At 35.0% G+C, this 23,827-nt stretch overlaps 2 protein-coding genes across 2 annotated transcripts; one reads left to right on the forward strand and one right to left on the reverse strand.

Moving 5' to 3' along the window:
* The first annotated feature begins 1,671 nt into the window (after positions 1-1,671).
* Positions 1,672-8,215, forward strand: LOC120580941 (magnesium-chelatase subunit ChlH, chloroplastic). Its single transcript, XM_039835286.1, has 5 exons — positions 1,672-3,442; positions 3,907-3,989; positions 4,714-6,516; positions 6,757-7,233; positions 7,574-8,215. The coding sequence occupies exons 1-5, from the start codon at positions 2,032-2,034 to the stop codon at positions 7,949-7,951; spliced, it is 4,152 nt and encodes a 1,383-aa protein (XP_039691220.1). The 5' UTR covers positions 1,672-2,031; the 3' UTR covers positions 7,952-8,215.
* A 447-nt stretch (positions 8,216-8,662) lies between these two features.
* Positions 8,663-13,234, reverse strand: LOC25480361 (probable glycosyltransferase STELLO1). The gene is made up of 3 exons (XM_039835287.1): positions 11,243-13,234; positions 10,314-10,440; positions 8,663-9,447 (listed from the first exon to the last, which is right to left on the reverse strand). Exons 1-3 carry the CDS (start codon positions 12,952-12,954, stop codon positions 8,977-8,979), a joined length of 2,310 nt encoding a protein of 769 aa, XP_039691221.1. The 5' UTR covers positions 12,955-13,234; the 3' UTR covers positions 8,663-8,976.
* Positions 13,235-23,827: the final 10,593 nt, after the last annotated feature.

The raw sequence follows: 23,827 nt of genomic DNA on the forward strand, positions 1-23,827 counted from the left end.
ACACCATAAAATCCACAAATATCATTTTAAAATCATAAAAGACTCCACATAAATCCAAAATAATTAAAATAACGACTAGGACGTTACACTTAAACTCAGTTTACATGACCTACTTAAACTAAGTTTACATGTACATACTTAAACTGATATTACGTATAATCATTGAACAAGATTGAACTTTTAGATGTATACTTAAACTCAGTTTAAGTAGGTCATGTAAACTCAGTTTAAGTAGGTCATGTAAACTAAGCTTAAGTAGATTACGTGTTTTTATGACCTACTTAAACTGAGTTTAAGTATGTACACTTAAACTTAGTTTACATGACCTACTTAAAATAAGTTTACATGTACATACTTAAAGTGAGATTACGTAGAATCATTGAACAAGGTTGAACTTTTAAATGCACACTTACGCTCGGTTTACATGACCTACTTAAACTGAGTTTAAGTATGTACACTTAAACTCAGTTTACATGACCTACTTAAACTGAAGAGGGATTTTAGAGTGTAACCAAGAAAAAAGGAAAATGCTTTTTGAAAATTAAATTTTATGGAAGGGTAATTTTGTCACTTTAGGGTGCAACCAAGATTAAACAGGGTGTAATTATAAAAACTCATATTATATTGATTTAATAGTTATGCACGCTATTTATTTGACAGGAAAAAGTTATTATTATATTAAAAAGATAAAACTATTTTTGATATAAGTTATTTTTTAAGAACAAACAATATGAAATGAAGGGGTGGATAAAAATTGTTTTCTTAATAGACTGTGACAAGATGATTTAGATTATAAACTAGTTTAGAACTATAATTTTTTTTTTTTTTTTTTTATGAAGTAGAACTATCTAATTCTATAATCCTTCTCCCTTAAAAAATTAAAAATTAAAAAATTCTACGATCCTTCAGAAGAAAGTCTTAGCTGAACACAACCTTAAATGACTATATTAAACTTAATTAATAAAAATTTAAATAAAAATAAAATAAAATAATATTAATTAATTTGACTAATTTATGCCTAAATCTTTTTGATGGGTAATGACTATATTAAACTTTCTCAATCCTTCGGTATCACTACCAAAAGACTCTTCCATACATGATTATTCTAGAAATTAATAAAATAAAACTCACAATTTAACATTTTTCAAAAAGGAAAAAAGACAAAGTTAAACAAAATACAAGCAATTTAAAGGGAGTATTGCTGTTGACACATTTGATTTAGCCGAGAAACACGATTAAATTATTCAAATGCCCCTCGGCAGTTAACTGCCAAAGGATATTTGAATAAATTATTCGTGTTTCTCAGCCAAACCAAATGTGTGAACAACAACACTCATTAAAGGGTCCCTCCCATATGGTAATGTAACTTGTGGCAAGTAAATTGAAAACGTAACACTAGTACAAAATTGGTACAAAATAAAATATCACACCCCCCTTTTCAATCTGATACACATATTCAAAAAGCAAATAAAAAACCTCTCCATGTCACACCATATACCATTAAAATCATACACTTTCTCTCTCATCGTCATCTACATTTGTGAAATCTAATCCCACCAATCAAAATTCAAGAAACTTCATCTCTATAGATAGAGAGATACATAACAAATCTATAGAGTGAAAGGGAGAGAGTGTGACACACACACACATTCACTAGGACACACTCTCTTTAACCTCAAAAAACTATTCATAATTGATTCCAATGACTACATTTTGCCACGTGGGCCAAACTTTCACCACTAACCATAGAAACCGTTTTCATTGGAAGAAACTATTTTTCTCTCTCATACCCTCCAAATAAAAACTCAACTCCATAGAAGAACAAGAAGAAAAAAAACACACACTTTCAACTAAGTTGAGTTGAGTTGAGAAACACAACTCAACTTTGGTTAAACAAATTTGAAAGAACAAAGGAAAAGTGTACAAATTCCTCAAATACCATCTTTCCATCATAACCAAAACTTTCTCTTTATTGTAAAAAGATAAGATTTTTAATCTTTTTTTTTAGTCTAAAATTTGGGTTGATGATCAATGGCTTCATTTTTATCAACACCATTTACTCTACCAAATTCTAAAGTTGATCAACTTTCTTCAGTTGCTCAAAGGCATCTTTTTCTTCATTCATTCCTTCCTAAGAAAACCAATTACTATGGTAACTCAAAAGCTTCCTTTAGATTGAAATGCAATGCAATTGGTAATGGTTTGTTCACTCAAACAACTCAAGAAGTTCGTAGAATAGTACCAGAAAACAAGCAAAACTTACCAACAGTGAAAATTGTGTATGTTGTTCTTGAAGCTCAGTACCAATCATCAGTCTCAGCAGCTGTTAGAGAACTCAACAGCAATCAGAATGATGCTTCTTTTGAGGTTGTCGGTTATTTAGTCGAGGAGCTTCGCGACAAATCAACGTACGAAACATTCTGCAAGGATTTAGAAGATGCTAATATCTTCATTGGTTCATTGATTTTTGTTGAGGAGCTAGCACTGAAAGTGAAAGCTGCTGTTGAGAAAGAAAGGGACAGGATGGATGCAGTTTTGGTGTTTCCATCAATGCCTGAGGTGATGAGGTTGAACAAATTGGGCTCTTTTAGTATGTCACAACTTGGACAATCTAAAAGTCCTTTTTTTCAGCTTTTCAAGAAGAAGAATACTTCTTCAGCTGGTTTTGCTGATAGCATGTTGAAGCTTGTGAGGACTTTGCCTAAGGTTTTGAAGTATTTACCAAGTGATAAAGCTCAAGATGCTAGGCTTTATATATTGAGTCTACAGTTTTGGCTTGGTGGGTCACCTGATAATTTGCAGAATTTTTTGAAGATGATTTCTGGTTCTTATGTTCCAGCATTGAAAGGTACAAAGATGGAGTATTCTGATCCTGTTTTGTTTTTAGATAATGGAATTTGGCACCCTTTAGCACCTTGTATGTATGATGATGTCAAAGAGTATTTGAATTGGTATGGAACCAGAAGGGATGCTAATGAGAAACTAAAGAGTTCAAATGCACCTGTTGTTGGTTTGGTTTTGCAAAGGAGTCATATTGTTACTGGTGATGATGGTCATTACGTTGCTGTGATTATGGAACTTGAGGCTAAAGGTGCTAAGGTTATTCCAATTTTCGCCGGAGGGTTAGATTTTTCGGGGCCGGTTGAGAAGTTCTTCATTGATCCTATTACTAAGAAACCATTTGTGAATTCTGTGATATCTCTCACTGGATTTGCTCTTGTTGGAGGGCCTGCTAGGCAGGATCATCCAAGGGCTATTGAAGCTTTGATGAAGCTTGATGTTCCTTATATTGTTGCTTTGCCACTGGTTTTCCAGACAACTGAAGAGTGGTTGAATAGTACTTTGGGTTTGCATCCAATTCAAGTTGCTCTTCAAGTTGCATTGCCAGAGCTAGATGGAGGAATGGAGCCAATAGTTTTCGCTGGTCGGGATCCCAAAACAGGTAAAACAATCACTCTTTTTCTAACCTTTTGTGATGATAAGTTAGTTCTATAATATCCTTTTACCTTATACCCTATTAAGCATTGTCCTTGCAAATACTCTTAGGGTCTGTTTAGATTGACATTGAGTTTATCAACTGACATTAACACTTCTGAGACTGTTTTGGAGAGCTTATTGAAACAGCTTATGAAATGTTAATAAGCTATATTCAGCTCATATGAGCTCTCCTGAATAACTTATAAAAGCAACTTATAACTTATAGGCAAACAGTTTGACTTTATTTTATCTTGTTATAGAAATGATTAATGCTTATTTTATTCTTTCAAAAATCAATAAATGCTTATTTGATAAGTGCTTAATTAAGTTGTTTATGTGAACAAGGGTAGTAGTTTATATGTCCTTTTTTCTCTTCTCTTCATTCATTCTTGCTTGCTTGTTTGACAAAATTCACTAATGTTTATTAAGGAAAATCTCATGCTCTTCACAAGAGAGTGGAGCAGCTTTGCACCAGGGCAATCAGATGGGCTGAGTTGAAAAGAAAAACAAAGGTACTTACCATATTTCGCGTTTTGAAGTCACATTTTGGTTCAAGTAAAATCTTAACATAGCCTGCAAGATTATCTCTTAAGGTTGTAGGAAAATAATCTAACAAAGATTGAAGCAGATATCTGATATTGGAAATTCTTTGTTTGTTCCTATTCTTTTATTAAAAGCCGATTTCAAGTAGAATTAGGAAACAATTTCCGAAGTTTTCTTATGTGATATTTACTCAAACTGCAAATGATACTATAAGTAATCTCTAGGTGGTGAACTCTGTTCTTTGGAACTATATTTCATAATCTTTTTTCTTTGCAGCAAAATGAAAGTTAAAAGTAAAAGTGATAATTTGATATTGACTTTGAGCTGAATGGAAGCATATATTTGTGAGAAGTCTTAGTTGTTCATGCACACCTGCATAACAAAAAGAATAACCTCGTTTCTTTTGTCCAGATTAAGAACAGCAAAATATTTTGTTGACATTTTATATTGTGGGACAAAATCAATATTCATTATATGCTTACTCTTTTATTCATCTTTCATGTAAATTCATAGGTTTGTCTCACCAATGTCTAAAAATCATCTTGTTCTCTATTTCTCATTATACAGCTTCACCTGTACTACATGTTTTTCCAATGTAGTAAAACCTTAGGGTTGTCTTCATGTGAATTTACTGTACATTCTCATCTGCTTTCTGAGAAGTTTCACTTATGTGTTGAAATTATCTTGATACAGGAAGACAAGAAACTAGCAATCACTGTCTTCAGTTTCCCGCCAGACAAAGGAAATGTAGGAACCGCTGCGTACCTAAACGTTTTCTCCTCCATTTTCTCTGTTCTAAAAGAACTTCAAAGTGATGGTTACAATGTTGAAGGTCTTCCCGAGACTTCAGAAGCATTGATTGAAGATATATTACATGACAAAGAAGCGCAATTCAGCAGCCCAAATCTCAACATTGCTTACAAAATGAACGTCCGTGAATACCAAGCTCTCACTCCCTATGCCACAGCATTAGAAGAAAATTGGGGAAAGCCTCCTGGGAATCTGAATGCGGATGGAGAGAATCTGTTGGTATATGGTAAGCAATATGGTAATGTATTCATAGGTGTTCAACCTACATTTGGCTACGAAGGTGATCCTATGCGGTTACTTTTCTCCAAATCTGCAAGCCCTCATCATGGTTTTGCAGCATATTACTCTTTTGTCGAGAAAATTTTCAAAGCTGATGCTGTTCTTCATTTCGGCACACACGGTTCCCTTGAATTCATGCCTGGAAAGCAGGTAGGGATGAGTGATGTATGTTACCCTGACAGTCTGATCGGGAATATTCCAAATGTCTATTACTATGCTGCAAACAACCCTTCAGAGGCTACCATAGCCAAACGCAGGAGCTACGCAAATACCATAAGCTATCTTACTCCTCCAGCCGAAAATGCAGGACTGTACAAGGGTCTTAAGCAGTTAAGTGAACTCATCTCGTCGTATCAGTCACTCAAGGACACTGGCCGCGGTCAACAAATTGTGAGTTCAATCATTAGCACGGCTAAACAATGCAATCTCGACAAGGATGTGGATTTGCCAGAGGAGGGTGTGGAGCTTCCAACTAAAGAGCGAGATCTTGTTGTTGGGAAGGTGTATGCTAAGATCATGGAGATTGAGTCCCGCCTGTTGCCTTGTGGACTCCATGTCATTGGTGAGCCACCCACAGCCATGGAAGCAGTTGCTACATTGGTGAACATAGCTGCACTTGATCGTGTGGAAGAAGGTATTTCCTCCCTCCCTTCTATACTAGCTCAGAGTGTAGGAAGAAACATAGAGGAAATTTATAGAAGCAGTGACAAAGGAGTATTAAAGGATGTAGAGCTTCTTCGGCAAATAACCGAAGCATCACGCGGAGCAATTACTTCCTTTGTGGAGCGTACTACTAATAGTAAGGGTCAAGTTGTAGATGTATCTAATAAACTTACCTCCATCCTTGGATTCGGCATAAACGAACCATGGATTCAGTACTTGTCGGACACAAAATTTTACCGAGGTGATAGGGAAAAGCTCAGAATTTTGTTTGAATACTTGGGAGAATGTTTGAGGTTAATTGTAGCTGATAATGAAGTGGGAAGTTTAAAACAAGCCTTGGAAGGTAAATTTGTAGAGCCAGGACCTGGAGGCGACCCGATCAGAAACCCTAAAGTTTTACCAACAGGAAAGAATATTCATGCCCTGGATCCACAATCTATTCCTACTACAGCAGCAATGGAGAGTGCCAAAATAGTGGTAGAGAGATTGCTTGAAAGGCAAAAAATTGATAATGGAGGAAAGTATCCTGAGACAGTTGCCCTTGTACTGTGGGGAACAGATAATATTAAGACATATGGAGAATCCCTTGCTCAGGTTCTGTGGATGATTGGTGTAAATCCGATAGCTGATAACCTCGGAAGGGTCAACCGTGTAGAACCTGTAAGCCTTGAAGAGCTTGGAAGGCCTAGGGTTGACGTCGTCGTTAATTGCTCTGGAGTATTCAGAGACCTTTTCATCAATCAGGTATCAGTTATCACACCGTTGTTTGGAGTACTATTCTGTTATTGTTTAAAAAGGTTACATAAACTCAAATAGTCTGTCCATACTTAACCTCTAACAAAAACAAAAATTGTTGATTTCTTCGCGAGAAACTAATGATTGTTCAGGTTATTTTTTTGCATAAAACTCTCTTTTACCTTATTACTCCAGGATTTTCATATCTGTCTGTTGCTTTGCTCATATTTTTATTCTTTTCTTCTTCAGATGAATCTTCTGGATCGAGCAGTGAAGATGGTTGCCGAATTAGACGAACCAGCAGAGATGAACTATGTAAGGAAGCATGCAATGGAACAAGCTGAAGCCCTAGGGGTTGAAGTTCGAGAAGCCGCAACAAGGATCTTCTCCAATGCCTCAGGATCCTACTCCTCAAACATAAACCTGGCTGTGGAGAATTCTTCATGGAATGATGAGAAGCAGCTCCAAGACATGTACCTTAGCAGAAAGTCTTTTGCTTTTGATTGTGATGCTCCTGGTGCAGGCATGACTGAAAAAAGACAAGTCTTTGAGATGGCTCTCAGCACGGCAGACGCCACGTTCCAAAACCTTGACTCATCGGAAATCTCCCTCACTGATGTCAGTCATTACTTTGATTCAGACCCCACTAACCTTGTTCAAAATTTAAGGAAAGATGGGAAGAAGCCAAGTGCATATATTGCTGATACCACCACTGCCAATGCCCAGGTTAAAGTTGTTATATGAATGTACTATTTTCAAACTTCGTTTTCTTAGAAAAAAAATTGGGAAGAGAGAAATTATTATTAATTAAAGTGACACTAATGGTCATTTTATAACCATCCCCGAGGAGATTTGAATTTCACCCCTAAGGTTTTGCAATGTCAAACTCTTACTAATGAGCTGACACTTTATGAACTAAAGATGAATCTACACAAGTGACATCCTTATTAGGATTTTGATCTTTCTCAATATTATCTATCAAAATCACCTACATAGACTCTGTGTTCTGGTTGTCACTTGTTAGTAGTTTTTTCATTTGACCTTATGGAGATATCATTCCTTTCAGGTACGCACCCTTTCAGAGACAGTTCGACTTGATGCAAGAACCAAGCTGTTGAACCCCAAATGGTATGAAGGCATGTTATCAAGTGGTTACGAGGGTGTTCGGGAGATCGAGAAGAGGCTTACTAACACAGTTGGATGGAGTGCAACTTCTGGACAAGTTGACAATTGGGTGTATGAAGAAGCCAACACAACATTCATTCAAGACGAGGAAATGTTGAAGAAGCTGATGAGCACAAATCCTAACTCCTTCAGGAAGCTGGTGCAAACATTCTTGGAAGCCAATGGACGCGGATATTGGGAAACTGAAGAAGAAAACATTGAGAAGTTGAGGCAGTTGTACTCAGAAGTGGAAGATAAAATTGAAGGCATTGATCGTTGAAGTATGCACTCATAATTGAGATGAATATATAGAGAACTTAACTGTACCTTATTTCTCTGAAACTTGGTTACCACCTTGAATTGATGGATGTTGCCAATGGCATCATTGTTGATGTAATTTGTATCTCCTTTCCCCTTTTTCCCTGTTGTAATTTTTGTTGACTTTCAGGGACTATGCTCCTTTATGTGCAGTTGCAAATGCCAAACAAACTTAGCCAATATATCTTCCAATTTTAAATATAAAGATATGGTTCCATTATATATAGATTTCATCTTATATATAATAGTGTGCAAATGAATTTTGTTTTTGTCTTGTCACTGGTATTTAGGCAAAAAAATACCTTAATAATGCAATAGGTTTTGAATTTGGATAATCCCGGTCGAATTGAACTTGAATGAAACTCTTTAATCTCTTGAATCAATCACATTGTGCAAAAATAAATTTGATAATAATATATATAAACAGCAATAGAAACCTAATCAGCATTTACTGAATATAAGTGCTCATTGTATAAGCATTTGTGTGTATGCTACTTCTATAATTGAAGAAAAAAAAAAGGTGGTGAGTAACAAAATGATGGAATAATTTATGGGTCTATCAATCTTCACATTCTTGGAACTCACTGAAGTAACAAGATTGTTGCTACAATCAATGTTTCCCTATAAGATGTTCTTCATGCAGAAATAAACTGAATAAAAGGGGAAAGCACCGTAAAAAGAATCTCTCAATGGAGAGCTTGAATTGCAATATTCATTACAAATACATTTCTGTTTCATATTTTCACAAAAACGAAAGGAAAAAACATTAATTCATTTTCTCTGTGGACCAAATATACAATAAAGGGGTAAAAAAAAAAAAAGGGGTTAAAAAACCACCCTACAAATTTTAGAAGATAAAAACAAAAATTAAAAAGACTGCAACACTATTTTTGATTGAGAAGAGGCCGTGTAGAAGATTTATCCAAGTGTATTACATGTTTCTTGGTTGTCTTTCCTGAGCTAGTATTAAGAAACAGTTTCTACCTTTCAAACCAATTCCATTAGGAGTGGATCCCCTTCAGCCATTATTCTGATAAGCTTAATAAATTCTTGCTCACTTGATACACTCCATGGATGAACAGCAGGGACTTTAGCCGAATAAAGAGTCGATGAATTAGTTGGAGGAGCTTGCTTGTAGATTGTTTTATCAAGAACAGGATCAAAATTCTGTGTAGAATCCATTGAGACAAAGAACATAGGAATTGCAACCTTCTGATGGATCTCTAGATTGTCTACTAGGTTAACAAGCTCAACGAAATCGCTGATCAAGCGCTGAGGAACATAGAATATCTCAGAACTGCATAACAAGAGGTTCTTGTCATTGTTACTTGTGTCTTTGTAATTGACTTGAAAGTGAGCTGGCATCATGCTAACAACCTTTTGTACCATGCTTGCTTGTTGAGATAACCAGTCGGCATTGTTGTCCCCAGTTAAAACAGAAGACCAAGACTCGGGTACCTGGATCCCAATGAATCCGTCAGAGAGGGAAAATGAAAGCTAGTGGAGTTTTAAGAGTTAATGCTGTCTTTCAAAAATGGTACTACCCCTATCCCTTTTTATACACACTTCTTCCGTCCTTTTTCTAAGGACCCTTTATAATTTGCACATATCTTAAGAAGATTTTGTGTATTTAATGTTTTCATTTTATGTATGGTTGTTCCTAAAATACCCTTGCGTATATGAATGTATTTAAGTCTGGTCTGATTTTCATATTTCCAGACACTTAATAATAATCATTAGGGGCTTATTTGGAAAAATATAACAAACATGTCTAGTAATTTGAAATAGTGCTCATGCGTAATTTGAAATAGTGCTCATTTAGGGACAAAGGTAGTATAAAAGAAGAACATAAAAACAGGGGTTTGACTTTGATCAAATAATGAGGGTCAGGTGCACAATGTTTTTACACTATCATCTATTGAGTGCAAACATGATTTAGTGAAAAAAATAAAAATAAAATTGAACATTATATTAACAACTTAGAGGCCAAACTCTTTTTTACATAACATATGATTGGATGATGATGATTTTGTATCCGAGGCTTTTTTTGACAGTGCTGTTGAGGATTTTGTATGAGGAGGAGGGGGAGCATCTATCATGCAAACACAAGAACTGGGCTTGTTTGGGTTGATAAAATATTTTCTGATTTCATTATCTGTGTTCACATTGCTTTCATTAAAGACAAAATGAAAGTAAGAAGGTAATTCTGTGATTGCAAATTAAAACAGAAAGTGGAAGAAAAAAAAACGTTTTTAAAAACCAAACAGGAGCTAAGTATCCACTACTTTGAGTCAACAGAAACACAATAACATATTCAAAACTACCTTATTAGTGATCCACAGTTTGGTTTTATCCGCTTGTAGTAAGTTCCAATAGTTAAGAATTGTATTATCCTGCAGGAATAAAAATCCTTCTGCACTGCTAAATTGATCAAATATTTTTGGCAGGTACCTGGAAACAGGAAATGAAAAAAAAATTAAAATTATATCCAGTAGGAAAAAATAGTAGTAATCATCACAATTCACAATACACTAGTACTTCAATAAGGACTTATTTCCTTCCCTCTACAATCCCCTTTCCTGATTTATTTCTAATCAAGATCCATCTAAACTCTACTTTCATATTTATCGTATAATTAGTAATCCATCTCTATTCCAAATCCTTTCATGATCAATCAAAAAGTTTATTAAGATTAGAAATAAATGCTTAACGGTAAAAATAGGTAACATTTCTTTCTAATACTGCTCTTCCAAAGTTTCCATTGGTGGAGTCATGCTGTATGTCATCCAATTCTCATATATTAATGTTAGCATGGTTAAAGTGATGGCAGTTGCATTTCTTTCGCGTCTAAGCACAATTCACATTTCACATCAGCTTAACACAAATATTTTATCAGATTCTGAATGTTACATAATAAGACATCTAACAGCACAAAGCAGTTACTCGACAAATTCTTATTTTATTCTTCAAACCTCAGTCTTCTATTGCCTATTTATAAACATTTGATACCAAATTGTGAAGGGCCCAAGTTCAGTTTTAGATTCATGTGGATGGAATCATGGTTTTAAATTGTGGTCCACAACTGCAATTTTGGCTGCAAAATAAAGGATTTTTATGTCTCTGCAATGGCATTGTAACCGCCATAGACCGCAATTTTTAAACCATATTGACAACCATCACTAATAGACAGCTTAGTCATAAAATAACAGTCAGTCATATGCCATAGTTGTATGCAAAATAAAACAGGGCTTACTTGTATGCTTGGTCCAAATGGACCTCTTGTACAACAAGATCTACGTCCTTCTTTTCCGACAAAATAACTACACTTCTGAATATTCTCCCATAAAGCAACCTCCATTCAAGGGCCGTGCGTTCAACAGGCCCGCTGCAATGCATGATGAGCACAACATTCCCGAAAGTTTTTCTCCATCTGATTAAATTAGCAATCTCATAATTCACAGTTCCTGTTTCTTCAACCCCAAGATGAACAGAAGGCAACTTTTGTGGGATAAACTCCCTCTGGTCACCGTCACCAATGTTTGCTCTCGGACGACCGAGTTCCAAAGACATTAACCTTGGCTGCTGATAACCAACAGCTAACAAATCCTGAAGCCAAGCGGCAGTAAGTTTCACATCCTTGTCAGTCCAAAAACCCTCCTCTGCCATTGCATAGCTCAAATCCAAGATCTTCTCAAACAATCTATGCTTATCCGATCTCCACAGAACCAAATACTTAATCAAACGACCAACATTCACATGAAGATCTTTCTCCTCCGAAAAGGGATAAGCCTCAACCCTATCATATCTATGAACAGTAGGTGGATAAACCGCAACATAACCACCAACTTCCCAAAGAAGCCTCTGTCCCCAATAACCTCTCAAAACATCAGAAGCCATCCTACTAACCGAAACCGGAAGCATCAAAGCCCAAAAAGCAGGCGAATGATACATCGTATTAAAAGAATTAACGGGCATCATCACACCTTGAGGCAATGCAACCTTCGGCGCATGCTTATCAAATCGAATATCAAACGGTTCCAAACCCGATTTCCTCGTAAAATAAAACACAGAATCAACATCAGGCAATCCATTCGAAATCCCCTGCTGAATAAACTGTTTCCCACCAAACACCTGAGTGTAAAACTCTTCATGCCCAATCTCACCCACATTTTCCAACGGCAAACCTCTCGGCCAAACCGATCTTTGCCCAAAATGAACATACGGATTAACAACAGTCCTATTAGGGTTATCATGACTATACTGCAACAAAACCTCTTGCCTAGCACCTTCACCAACCAATTCAACATCAAAATGTTTCCCCAAATCCCCATCAATCACTTCCCCTCTATCATCAGCATCAAAAATCTTCTTAGCACCATGTTGAATTGCAAACAAATACCCAACAATTTTCCTAACATAAGAATCATAAGGCAAATAATCAACAACCCTAAACCCCAAATTCGCTTGTTCATCCAAAGACAAAAAGATACAACCTTTCAAACTCCAATCCGCCGGAGTTCTTGAATCACCAATCGCCACAACCTGCCAACCCTTCACCTTCACCAATTTCTTCAACTCATCACTCGGGTAACCCGAAACCGAAACCACGATCCATTTCTCCGATAAGAAATTCGCGTACCGCGAATTTCTATCGGCGATTGGTGTTATCTTGTTCCAATCGACGCGTGGATACTCGATCTTCTCGAGATCACGCGCTTTGTTCTCGAAACAAAGTAAAGCGGCGGTGTCGCCGACGTTACGTAAGAAGAAAAGTGCTGCGACGGTTACGACGAGAAGAATGACGGAAACAATTTTGTAAAGATTTTCGGATACCCATACGGAGAAGTCGAGGTTCTTTGTATGAGTAAAACGGTTTGTAGGAAGATCACTTTTTTTCAAATAAGGTTTTGGATTTGGATTTGGATTTGATGGTTTTTGAGCTGAAGAATGCTCTTGGACCAACATTGAAGAAAAACAGTATTGGTGTGTGTTTTTGATACTTTAGATTATTAGATTGACTTAAGTTGAGTTGAAACACCAGTTCAAGTGTTGAAAAAAAAACATAAACCACACAGACAGAGAGACAGAAACAGTGTAAGTAGTTTTGTGTAAGGTTGAGGTTACTTGATTGGGTGTGTCGGTTCCTTAAGCTTCAATACAACTTCAACTAGTTTGGTGTGGTGTGGTGGAATCTTCCACTTGTTATCTCACACCTTATTAGGTGGTCTTTCACATTATTGTATTAATTGTTGTTGTTAAGGTAATGTATGAATGTATTTTATGGGTTATGGGAGTTTGAACTCTGAACCTGCATATATTATTTATTGTTTATATCAATTGAGTTAAGTTCATGAGGACGGTGTAAATGTTTTTTTTTTTTTGTCAAGTAACCTAGTGGTAGAGCTCACATAATTTAATTATGGAGAAGTGGAGTGTCAGGTGTTCGAACCCGACCCCTGCATATAAAATGCGATATCCCTAACAATTGAGCTAAGCTCACGAGAATCGGTGTGAATGTATTTTTAATAGGGTTAAATATGTTTTTGGTTTCTATAAATATGTTAATTTTTCGTTTTAGTCCTTCTAAAGAAATTCTCTAACTTTTAGTTCCTAAAAAATTTTAAACTACATTTTTGGTCCCTCTTTTAAAATAAACTCATACTTAGAATTCATATTTTTGAATAAAAGTTTACAAAAAATTTTATAATATTCTAAGAAACTCTTTAAAAAAAGAATTTTTAACAAAACATGAATTAAATATGAATTGTTATATTTTTTATGGTTAAAAATTCATATTTAATTTATATTTTGTTTAAAAATTATAATTTTTTTTTAGAGATTTTTACAATATTCTACACATTTCCGCACAATTTCATGAAAAATACAAAAATTTACTTTAAAATAGGAACCAAAGGTAGTGATTGAAAATTTTATAGGGACTAAAAGTTGAAGAAATTTTTTAGAGGGATTAAAACAAAAAGTGTTGGGATCAAAAATATATTTAACCATTTCTAATATCATTCATTTTCTTTTTTGTATATTATTAATTGAAGATTATTTGAAAAAGAAGTAATAAATATATCTAATCACTTAAATAGGAGTTTATATTTGCGGATAATATTTTACTCATATGGATGCTAGTATTTAAGGAAAGAGAGAGTAATTTATTAGATATGCAAAATGAAATTTAGAAAGGTTATAAAATAATTAATGATTGTGAGATTTATTAAGTTGTAAGATCAGCTACGTATTTTTTGTGTTTACTTTTTTTTTATATATATCCTTAAATAAAATCCTCTATTTATATTAAAAATTGAGATGATTTTAACTCATTTTAAGTTGTTTTTTCTTTCCATTTTTATAAAATCTTTTTTTAAATTTTAAAGTGTATTAATTATTTCTAGTCTTTTAAGTTGTTTTTTCTTTTCATTTTTATAAAATCTTTTTTTAAATTTTAAAGTGTATTAATTATTTCTTTACGAATATCTTTTTTTTTTTGTAGTGGTTGGGGTTTGAACCCCGGACCTTTGCATATTTTATGCATTGTCCCAACCAACTGAACTAAGCTTAAAAGGACTTACGAATATCCTTTTCAACAATATATAATAAATAATCTATAATAAAATATTATTTTTTTCTCAAAAAAGAATATTAACTATTTTTTTTCTTCTTAAATTCGTAAAACAATTGCAGTTGTGAATAAAATTAATACAACAACCAATTTTAATTTTTTGTGTTTTTTAGGTCCTATATTTAAAAGAGTTATATTATTCAATCAACCATTTTGATGACAATCAAATATATAAAAAGAAATGTTAGTATTAACATAAAAACCAAAACATAGAGAAAATAAAAAATACAATGTAAATATGAGAGAGAAAATTATCTCAAAAATTATCACAAAATGATTGTATAAATATCATTTTTCTATTTAAAAAACGAATGTATTTATAAAAATGAATAATGTAACAAATGGTGGTGAGATGGAAGTTTGAAATGGTGTTAATTTGTGGGGGTTTTGATGTGAGCTTCACACCTGAATTGTCCAAATGCTTCATAGTAGAGATGACTTGCGATGCCAGTTAAACTTGGTGTGTGGTAAGGTACGTACTAACCACCTTTTCACGGGCGTGGTTAACAAGTCATTATTTTTTTTTTTCGATTCAATGAATGATGAGAATCCCTTTCTTTGTGAAATAAGTTTAGGTTTAATTGTCTCGTTAGCTGAACTCAGTTGGTAGAGATATTGTATAATTTATGTAGAGGCTGTGGTTCGAACCTCATACATCCCACTTCTCCATATTTAATTGTGTGAGTTTTGATCATTAGGCTACTAGACAAAAAAAGCTTAATTGATCCAATAGTCTTCTAACTAATTTACAATTTTTATTTTGCTCTCATAACTCGAAAAATCAACATTTTGCTCCCTCAACTTTTGCTCCGTTATTCAAAACGGTCTTTGACTATTAACTTTAGGATTTTGCTCTTTACCCAACACTTTTTACTCGCTCCCAACTGAAAAGACCAAAATGCTCCTGCATGAGTTAACTAACGCTGGTGTTAAATTTGCGTGAGTTAAGTCACACTGCGTCCTATTTTAAAGGCATGCAGAACCTCATTTCCCATCTAAAATCTCAAAAATCTCTCTCAAATCACCCAGATCCAAAATTCCTTCAACTTCAAATCAACAACACTCCAATAACAAGTAAGTTTTCATAATCAAACACCATTAACCTTTTGATATGTTAGATTTTTTCTCTTAAATTAAATTTTTTTTAGTTTTAGGGTTTTGTTTAAATTTTGATTTTTTTTGCAAGAAATGATACAATGTTACATGTAAATGACGTGTATTGTTTAATTGTTTAGATATTTGCATGTTTATATTAGATTTTTTTCTTTTACATTAGATTTTTTTAGTTTTAGGGTTTTGTTTAAATTTTGATTATTTCTGCAAGAAATGATACAGTGTTACACGTAAATGACTTATATTGCTTATTTGTTTAGATGTTTGTATGTTTATGTTGCAGTAATGAGTTTTAGGGTTTATGTATAATTAACACTCCAAGTGTTCAATGAAATGTTTGAATGAGTTTTCCATTTATTGTTTAATTTTTTATGGTGTAGATTTGAAACAATGACCAATTTGTTAAGTGTTTGCGTACGCTTCAACGGTAGAAATCCATAGATGTTCAAGGTTCGGTACATTAATGTCATGTTAAAAGGTCTCAAGGATCAACTGGATGAAATCAACCAAGGACTCAACCTAGGAGACACGCGGAGGGTTGAATAGATTTGGTATGCACGTCTAACGTTGGACAACGGGAGAATAACGTTCAATCGGCTAGAGTTAAAGAACGACGACGATGTGAGGAGCATGTTCTCGATTTTTTGGCAGCACAACATGTTCCCATGGATCAATATGTTTGTCACGTTGTTGAGATCGCCTGAAGATATTCTCAACAGTTTGATTTCGCCAGAAGATCGAGATTAGGTAGCATCATTATTATGTAGTGTCTTTGTCTTGTGCGAATTTAAGTTTAATTGTTGTTAGTTTGCTAAAGATGTTGGAATTGAAGTGTCGTATACTTAGGGTAAAGGTTTGCAAGTCTGTTTGAAAACTCAAAAGAATGAAGAGAGCACAACATGTATTTTGCAAAATCAACTATATAAATTCTCACATCGAATTACCTTGTATAAGATGAGTGTGACGAAAGAGAATGCACCTCTAAGATGTTGTTTCGTGCTTGATCATGCTCCTCTGTAAATTGAAACTTGTCTGTTGGCAGTGCAGTAGGATTAAGTTCAAAAGAATATATTGGAATGCATTCCTATACCATAGCTACTCATTTTATATGAGGGAATTCGATGTCATAATTTATATAGTTGATTTTGAAGTAAATAAAATAGTCACAAGGAAGGGGGGTTGAATTGTGACCCATTAAAAATTAACCTGGAACTTAAAAATAGTTCAAAAGTGTTTTACTTGGAAAGATTAAGTTAATGAAACTGCTTTAAAACGTTCTGATGTTCTTGCACAATTTTTAAGCATAAACTATTTTAATCAATTAACTGTGTTGTGTGTGTATAGTGTATACTGAAATTAAAAGAGTGAAGGGAAGAGAAAGAACACACAAAGAGTTATAGTGGTTCATCCAATGTGGGCTAGTCCACTCCTCACAATCTTGTGAGAGTTTCCACTATAATGCTTGAGATAACCTCTCAAATCCTACACCTTACAACCTTGTTCACCTGAACAATTACAACACCTGTATTCTCAAAACCTCAGCAGGCTTACACTTTTCTTGCTAAGTTACCCACTTAGACTTTTACACCTTTTGCTCAGACTAACACTTTAGTACCCCTAAAGCTAAATGAGACTTTACAATTTGTTTATGAGTTTGAATGATTGAAATCAGACAAGAGAAGAAAGAAGAGAGAGGTTTATCTTTTAAGAAAGATAAGAGAGAATTGATTTACACTTTTAAGACTTCTTGGAATCTTTGTGATGATCAATTTTTGCTAAAGCTTCAAAACACTCTTATGTTGTTTTTCTTGCATGCTTTGCAATGGTGCAAGTTATGTTGAGGTCTTGATCTCTATTTATAGAGTTTTTGGGCTCATATAGCCGTTGTAGGGTGACCAATGGTCTTTTGCAACGTGTCCTAGGGCATCAGAATGTTGTTGTGTTCTTCAGGATGAACATCAGAATGTTGCTGTGTTCTTCATTTGGGTTCATCATTGATGAATGTGTGATGAGTTTATGGGTTTGTTCAATGTGTGCCATATGATTTTTCTGGGTTATATCTGTAACACCCTATTTCTATTAAAGCAATAAAACATGTGAATAATACATTTATTCAAGAAATAAATGTTACGTCATCATTCAAAATTCAAACTCAACATGCATGCATATAAATCTTAACAGTCGCATCGGATATAAACCAGAGTACTCCAGATATACATGTCATGAATCAATTATTACATCAACATAGATGAATCTCAAAATCCCAACATACGGGTGAATCTCCAATCATGAACAAATAATCCAAATAAACAATCTAGACAACAACGGACGCCTAGATCAGAGTCATCCTAGACTCTATAACACCGATACCGGAGATAGCTCCCGATATCCACCAAGCACAAAGAACTCACCAGAGCAACTAATCCTGCACAACGTCTACCCATCCATACAGACAGGTAGGCGGTCAAAACCACTAGGGGTAAGTATTACATCATCATAATCCACATAACAGTTAACATGAATAATTCAATTCAAAACTGTAACGCCCGTTTCGAATTATTTAATTATTTAATTAAGTCTAGAAGTTATTTAGATGAGTTTATATCATATTTATATGATATATGTGTGATTTAAGAGGTTTATATGATTGAGGTGGTTTTATATGATTTTATGAGGAGTTGTGACTTATTTTATTGTTTAATAAAATAAGATTTGAAAATAAAATAAATATTGAGTTTAGGGGTTGTTTTGAGATTTTAGAGATTTTTGGGGGAGAAAGAGAAATAAGATAAGATAGTTGGAGGAGATATAAATAGGGAAACCTAGTTTAGAGAAAACAGTTGTACGTACGATCAATTTTGGAGAAAAGGGAGAAAAAGCAAAGAGAAGGGAGAACAACCTAGAAAGCTGCGATTTTCATTGTTAAGGTAAGGGTGAGACTAACTTGCAATTCTATTAAGCCTGTGATTCAATGGTTAGGTTTAACATGATGTAGGATGAATTTAAGAGGAATCGGAAACTAGGTCAAAATTGTAGAACTTGATGATTAAACAGTGAAAAGTTGTTAGATTGATGTAGAAATTGTCCCTAGATCTTAGATAATGATTATGATGAATTCTGGAATCGAAGTTAGGCTTAAAACCATGAGAATTGATGATTTTTATGAAAAACTGCACTTCTGCCCGTAGCGACATTCATCGCTCGCCTCCCGAGCCATGACCCTCGCCACGGCGAGTGATGAACTTCATCGCTAGCCTCGCAAGCAACCTTTTCCCACCTCGCAAGTTGCACATCGCAGCTCGCCATAGGGAGCAGATGAGCTCGCCTAGCGAGCTTGACCAAAGAGCATGCAAGATTTCGTGATTTTGACTTTTGAGTTGATCCTTGATGCTTTTGAGTGCCTGAACATGTCTAATAATGATTAGGAAAGAATGTAGGATGAGATTGAACCTGGAAAGATTGTAGAATGAAACTTTTGGAATTCTGGCCTAAACTCGCCACGGTGAGTAGAGGCTCTCGCCTCGCGAGTGACCCAGAAACAGAGTGTCTTGTTAGGTTTTGCGACCTTCGTTGCACGAGTTGTTGAGAGTTGAACGTTGGGGGTAGTATTGGGACTTAATGAGGATGTTAATTATAATCTGTGAAGTTGTTTAAGATGTGTTGATGTTGATTATGTTGTGATATAATGTTATGTGCATTACTTGAAGTATAATTGAATATTTAAGATGATGTTGACTTGCAATTGATATTATTATGTCATGCTGTTTTTGATACTGCCTATGTTGCTGTTATTTAACTAAGCTGCATGAGTCGGTCTAAGTTGATGAAGATGATGATGTTCCAAATTATTGGATTATATAAGAGGTTGTTGAATTAAGATGTTTAAGAGGTCGAGTCCATGCATTAGCATTTCATTGTTGGGGGCTTGATGCCCTGGAGCTTTGTACTCAACACGTTGGAGCTTTAGCTCAATTAGTGATGGGGGCTTGATGCCCTAGAAGTATATTAATACTCAAATAGCGATGGGGGCTTGATGCCCTGTATTGGTACCACATGCATATAAGAGGTCTAAGTTGCATAGTTGCATTTGTTGAATCGATGATGATAAGATGTGAAGTTGTGATTACTTATATGAATTGTTAACGAAGTGATTTATGATATATTTTTATGTTGCTAAATATAATTGTTGAATTATATGCTTAATATTATTGTTTTGTGAAATCTCACCCCTTCTGCTTGGAAATGTTGCTCTTCGTATGAGTAACTTGCAGGTGATCTAGAGTAGGTTGTTGTGTTTGCTGTCGTGAGTGGTCTTTCCTCACTGAGTCTTAGGTTGCTCTGATACGTAACGGGATGGGGTCTTTGATTGCATGCTTCTATTCCTTTACGTATTGACTTATTGAATTATGATTAAGTTGTTTGAACTGATTTTATGAGGTGTTTTGATGAGGCATGCGTGCTGTTATCGCGATTTTCGGGTGTCAAGTCATAATTTAGGCTTGAACCTTTCAATCTTTTATATTCTCTATTTTTTCTTGGGAAGGGCGAAATTGAGAAAAAACCCTTAGATTCTAAGTTCGGGGGTCGCTTTCGCTACGGGAAGGTGTTAGGCACCCGGAACGATTATGGTATTCCATAAGAACCGTTCTCCTAAGTTTATTTCTACGCTTTATTTTTATTGCCTACTTATTTAAAAGAGAAATTTCATTTGAGTGAAGAATGGGGGAAGAGAAGATGATTGGGATTTTATTTTACTTGGCTTGGAGGAGTTTTAACTCATTGCCTACGTACCCTTTTAAGGGATCAAAACCAAACGTAGTTCGTTCTCGAAAATTGTTTTTGTTTTTGTTGGTTGATTTTAAGTTTGAAAAGAAAAGAGGAATTTTGAAGAATGGAGGTGAGAGGCCTCAAGGGCATGAGATTTGGAAAAAAGTGAGGTGGAAGTAGTTATTTTGCAAAATAAAGTCTAAGTATGATTAAAATTCATTGGGATTTTTTCTTAAGAAAACAAAAGGGAAATGAGGAGTTTTGACTCCTATTTTAGAAAAAAGTTTTCAAGTGAGGTTATTCATATTTTTGAAAAATGATTTTTTTTGTCTAAGCGTTGTAAAACCTAAGCATACATCTAAACGGTAATCATGCAACGTGTGTGCGTGTCGGTGCTTGTGTCGGTGTACATCCCTTATAATGTCCATAGTCCTTTACATTGTCCTAGATACATGCTATGGTCTTGCAAGAATGTAAACTAAACTAAACTAACTAAATTTATTACAAACCCAATTGATACAGAAATGAATAGAAAAATGATGCCAAAGCTATGGGATGAATGAAATGTGAGATGAAATGGTTAGGATCATAAAGCATAAAAATAGTAGAAAAGTAAACAAAATTGAATAGAATAGCAAGAGAGGAAAAAAGGTAATGAAATGAAATAAAGTGGCAAAATATACCCAAAATTGGCTATGAAACTTAGACATGCATATGACCTATAATCCCCTCATTATAGCAATGTTAAAGGGGTTTGATTTTGAGCTATAATGTGGGAACAAATAGAACATATTCAAGCCAAGAATCATAACACATTTTTAAAGATATTTTGCACTTTATTTCTTGATAAAAACACACATTGCTTGCAAAACAAGAAAGACATGAAAATCTACATCCACAATCGGCAAGATATACACATGATCAGCAACATATTCATCATGAAATTACACACCAATCATCCACATCACGTGCCAACATTTTATGAGAAAATATACCACAAAGAATGCACAAATTTAGATCAAACACAAAATTAATCAAGAAAAATAACACACACATTTTTATCATTTTTTTTAAACCACTGGAAAATATCACAAAAGTGTTAAAAGGTACTAAGAAACATATAACAATTTTTTTGGAATTTTTAGAGAAAAAAAAAATTGAGCATGCAGAGGTTCAATTAGCAAAAAAAGGGGTGCAGATAGCACAAAAGGAGCAAAAACGCAAAGGAACCTTAAGCCCAACCCAAAGCCCAATGCAGACTGGGCTTGGATCATCCAAAGGCCTCAGAGGCGTTGGATTGATCCAGACCTAGATCTGACGGTTCAAAACACGCAGCGCATGGTAACACGGATCAAGCATATGGAAACAAAGCATCACAGCCATTCAATCAACAAAACCCTAGATCTAACGGTCCAGGATGAAAGCAAAATGAACCGGACCGGTTCAGGTGTCTATATAAACATATGGACACCGGTCCAATTCATTCCTTTCTCCTCTCTCTCTCTAACTCTCCTAGTGAGAGAAGCTCTCACTTCTCTCTTCTCTACCTCGCCGGATTCTGGATTGAGCAACCGGAGAAGATGAAGAACTGGCCGGAACCCTCAAAGGTCCGCCGGAATCTTCATCTTCTCCGGTGAGATCTCCAGTTTCCGGTCAACCTCTAACTTCACCAGATCTTCAATTTTTACATTTTCTTACTCGCCTTTAAACCCTAAACACGAATCTGACACTGATTTTCACAAACAAAGCTTGAAACGACGTAGATCGGAGAATTTTCATACGGTTTTGAATTTTTTTTTTTTTTTAGGGTTTTGAATGAGTATGTTCAAACTCTTAAGGATCTACATCGTTTCGTGTTTGTTACTTCTCTGGTGCTTGTTCTTGCTTGCAAAGCCTAGGTCCTTATGGATCTAGATCTTGCGCATACGGTTCAGTTCGTTTTCTGTTCTGGAAACTTTTTAGATCTGGTTTGTTCGTTTGCATGCAGGTTCAACTATGATTAACGCCATTAAAGAGAAAAAATGAGTTTTACCTGAGTTTTAATGGAGATTCTGTTGAGTTTCTTCGGAAACACTTGGATTTGACTTTTGCCTGTTGATTTCTGGCTTTGAAACCGAAAATAAATCGGTGATGCTCCTCTTCTCACTGGTTCGGATTCCTTCGTCTTCTTTCCTTCTTCTTCTCACTGACCTCTGTGATCGGTGCTTGAGCTTGCTAATGGCGAACTCGCACCTTGAATTGCAGAGGATCTGGTTCGATGATGATGATTCTTTGGTGAATCACTGAGAACCGTGATGAATCCGGTTGAATCTGTGTTGATTTGCGATGATCTTGATAGAATTTTGAAACGGTTAGGGTTTGAATGTTCTTGGTGTTCTTCGTTATTTCTGGAAACTGTTGAGTTTTGATCTTTGAGAGTAGAAAGAGAAAGTTGGGAAGTGTTTATGATGTGGCGTGTGATTAATGGCTCTGTGTGGCACTGTGCACCTTTTATAGGCTGCCATGTGTGATCTTGGACCAATGAGGTGGTGACATCTGGACTTGTATGAAAATGGCACGGCCTTGGACTTAAATTTTGACTTAGGGACCTTTCTGCAAAAAAGAAAAATTGAAGGACTAAACTGCAATAATAAAAAATGGACTGAAAGAGTAATTTTAAGAATTTTGGACTAAAATGCAATTTAGAAACTGTTCAGGGACTAAAATGAAATTAAAAGTAAAATTGGACTAAAATTGGCAATTTGAAAAAAACGTAAAGTGAAACCAAAAATAAAATCAACAAAAGGACTAAAACGAACCAATTACTGACATGAGGTATTTTAAAATACCTCCCTGCCGAAATTTTGACATGAAAAGACCAAAATGCTCCTAGGGACTAAACTGACCCAAACTGACTCAGATGCAATTTTTGAAATAATTTTTAAACAAAGACTCAACAATGATTCGTACAGACAAATTGAAAAGACTCAGAGGCAAACACAGGGACTAAAATGGGTTCCACTGCAGGAAATGACCAAAATACCCTTTTGTATGATTTTTGAAATAAAATGCAAGAAAAAGTAACGCGACGTTTTAGAGAGTTCTTAAATGACTTGGAATGTCAGAAAAGACAGAGGCAGTAAAATTCGTTTAAAAAGAGAGTAAAGTTTCAGAGAAAAAACAACAGCGAATTGACAAATATCAGTGTTAAAAGAAGTTTGAACGAGTATTTTTAGGTCCAAAATCAGGGTATAACAGCTGCCCCTATTTAAGTTTCTTTGTCTGGAGGGTCAAGAGACGGAGTTTTTGGCTTGACGGGACGAAGATACTTAAATATTAACATATGCA

This window comes from Medicago truncatula, chromosome 1, assembly GCF_003473485.1.
Source record: "Medicago truncatula cultivar Jemalong A17 chromosome 1, MtrunA17r5.0-ANR, whole genome shotgun sequence".
NCBI classification, from domain to species: domain Eukaryota; kingdom Viridiplantae; phylum Streptophyta; class Magnoliopsida; order Fabales; family Fabaceae; genus Medicago; species Medicago truncatula.

Bases quoted from the DNA above. Each gene is read 5' to 3' on its own strand.
- LOC120580941 (XM_039835286.1), top strand. From the start codon at position 2,032: ATGGCTTCATTTTTATCAACACCATTTACTCTACCAAATTCTAAAGTT. The intron at 3,443-3,906 runs GTAAAACAATCA...ATGTTTATTAAG, and splicing joins TGGTCGGGATCCCAAAACAG to GAAAATCTCATGCTCTTCAC. The intron at 3,990-4,713 runs GTACTTACCATA...ATCTTGATACAG, and splicing joins AGTTGAAAAGAAAAACAAAG to GAAGACAAGAAACTAGCAAT.
- LOC25480361 (XM_039835287.1), bottom strand. From the start codon at position 12,954: ATGTTGGTCCAAGAGCATTCTTCAGCTCAAAAACCATCAAATCCAAAT. The intron at 10,441-11,242 runs GTAAGCCCTGTT...TCCTGTTTCCAG, and splicing joins CATTTGGACCAAGCATACAA to GTACCTGCCAAAAATATTTG. The intron at 9,448-10,313 runs GTAGTTTTGAAT...ATTGGGATCCAG, and splicing joins AACTGTGGATCACTAATAAG to GTACCCGAGTCTTGGTCTTC.